The 1,153-nt window shown below is 35.4% G+C and overlaps 1 protein-coding gene across 1 annotated transcript; it reads left to right on the forward strand.

The window, feature by feature from the left end:
* The first annotated feature begins 326 nt into the window (after positions 1–326).
* Positions 327–686, forward strand: LOC130994321 (protein RADIALIS-like 4). Its single transcript, XM_057919367.1, has one exon. It carries the CDS (start codon positions 327–329, stop codon positions 684–686), a length of 360 nt encoding a protein of 119 aa, XP_057775350.1.
* Positions 687–1,153: the final 467 nt, after the last annotated feature.

A 1,153-nucleotide genomic window follows, 5' to 3' on the forward strand; every position in this document is an offset into this window, starting at 1 on the left:
ATTGTTCAATTGTATGCATGTTTTATACTCTCCTGCTAATATATTTCTAATCTTTGTTTACTTTAAACCGTCACTTTTTCTATCCGTGTCCTCTGAAATTTGATGGAGACACAGAAATTTAACCCTATTTGAATTTTTACTTTTGTCGTGCTAAGTTTTTCTAATAGTATTTTTATTTTACATACACATATTTTAAATGTTCTTGAATTCTTGAGTTCCTAACAAGATGAATTTGATGCTAGTTTTCTCAACAAGATTTGATGACTTCAAAAATTTACAGGTCAAAGTTCTCTATTTTCAGTCAAGCTTTCCCAATTGCCTCGAAAATGGATACAGATTGGACATTTGACAGCTGCTCCTTGAGGACGGAGGTGGATGATGCTGCATCAAAGGATGCATGCACAAGTTCGAATTGGACAAGGGAGGAGGACAAGGCGTTCGAGAATGCTCTGGCAACCTACTATAATGATGTCGATATGTGGGATAAGATTGCATTGGCAGTTCCTGGAAAAACAATTGAAGATCTAAAACTTCACTATGAAGTCTTGCGTCGTGATGTGGAGGCCATTGAGTCTGGCAAGGTACCTTTGTCTGTTAATCTGACTAAAGCTAGTACTCTGAAAGAAAAGAAAAAGTCAGAGCAAGCGCAACGAGGGGATCCTTGGACAGAAGAGGAACACAGGTAAATAGCTCTTTAGCACATATTAATAAGTTAAATTTTTTGCCAAGATTGTTAAGTGGTTTTATGCTGTTAATGTGCCTATGATATAACATCGCGTGTTCTCCCTGAGGTATGAGCCAATGACTAAATCTTCTTCATTTATTGGCAAGTCTCATTTTAGTTGAAATCCTATTAGTGAAATAGTAAACTCTCAAGCGTCTCACTTAGAAAACTATTTGGGGTATACTACAAAAAGATAATTGCATTGAATACATGAACTTTGGCCTGTTTTTGGCTTTGCTGAACTTTAAAACTCGGCCCAAAATATGCGAACTTTACTTCTTAGTGTTCGTGTATTTGATTCGGGATTTGTGAGAAACTCTAAAAGTTCTATGTAATTTGTGAGAAAATCTAAAGAAGTAAAGTTCGAGTAATTTGTGAGAAAATCTGTAAAAAGTAAAGTTGTGTGTCATTTGTGAGAAAATCTAAAAA

Source organism: Salvia miltiorrhiza, chromosome 7 (genome assembly GCF_028751815.1).
Source record: "Salvia miltiorrhiza cultivar Shanhuang (shh) chromosome 7, IMPLAD_Smil_shh, whole genome shotgun sequence".
In the NCBI taxonomy this organism is placed as follows: Eukaryota; Viridiplantae; Streptophyta; class Magnoliopsida; order Lamiales; family Lamiaceae; genus Salvia; species Salvia miltiorrhiza.

Bases quoted from the DNA above. Each gene is read 5' to 3' on its own strand.
- LOC130994321 (XM_057919367.1), top strand. From the start codon at position 327: ATGGATACAGATTGGACATTTGACAGCTGCTCCTTGAGGACGGAGGTG.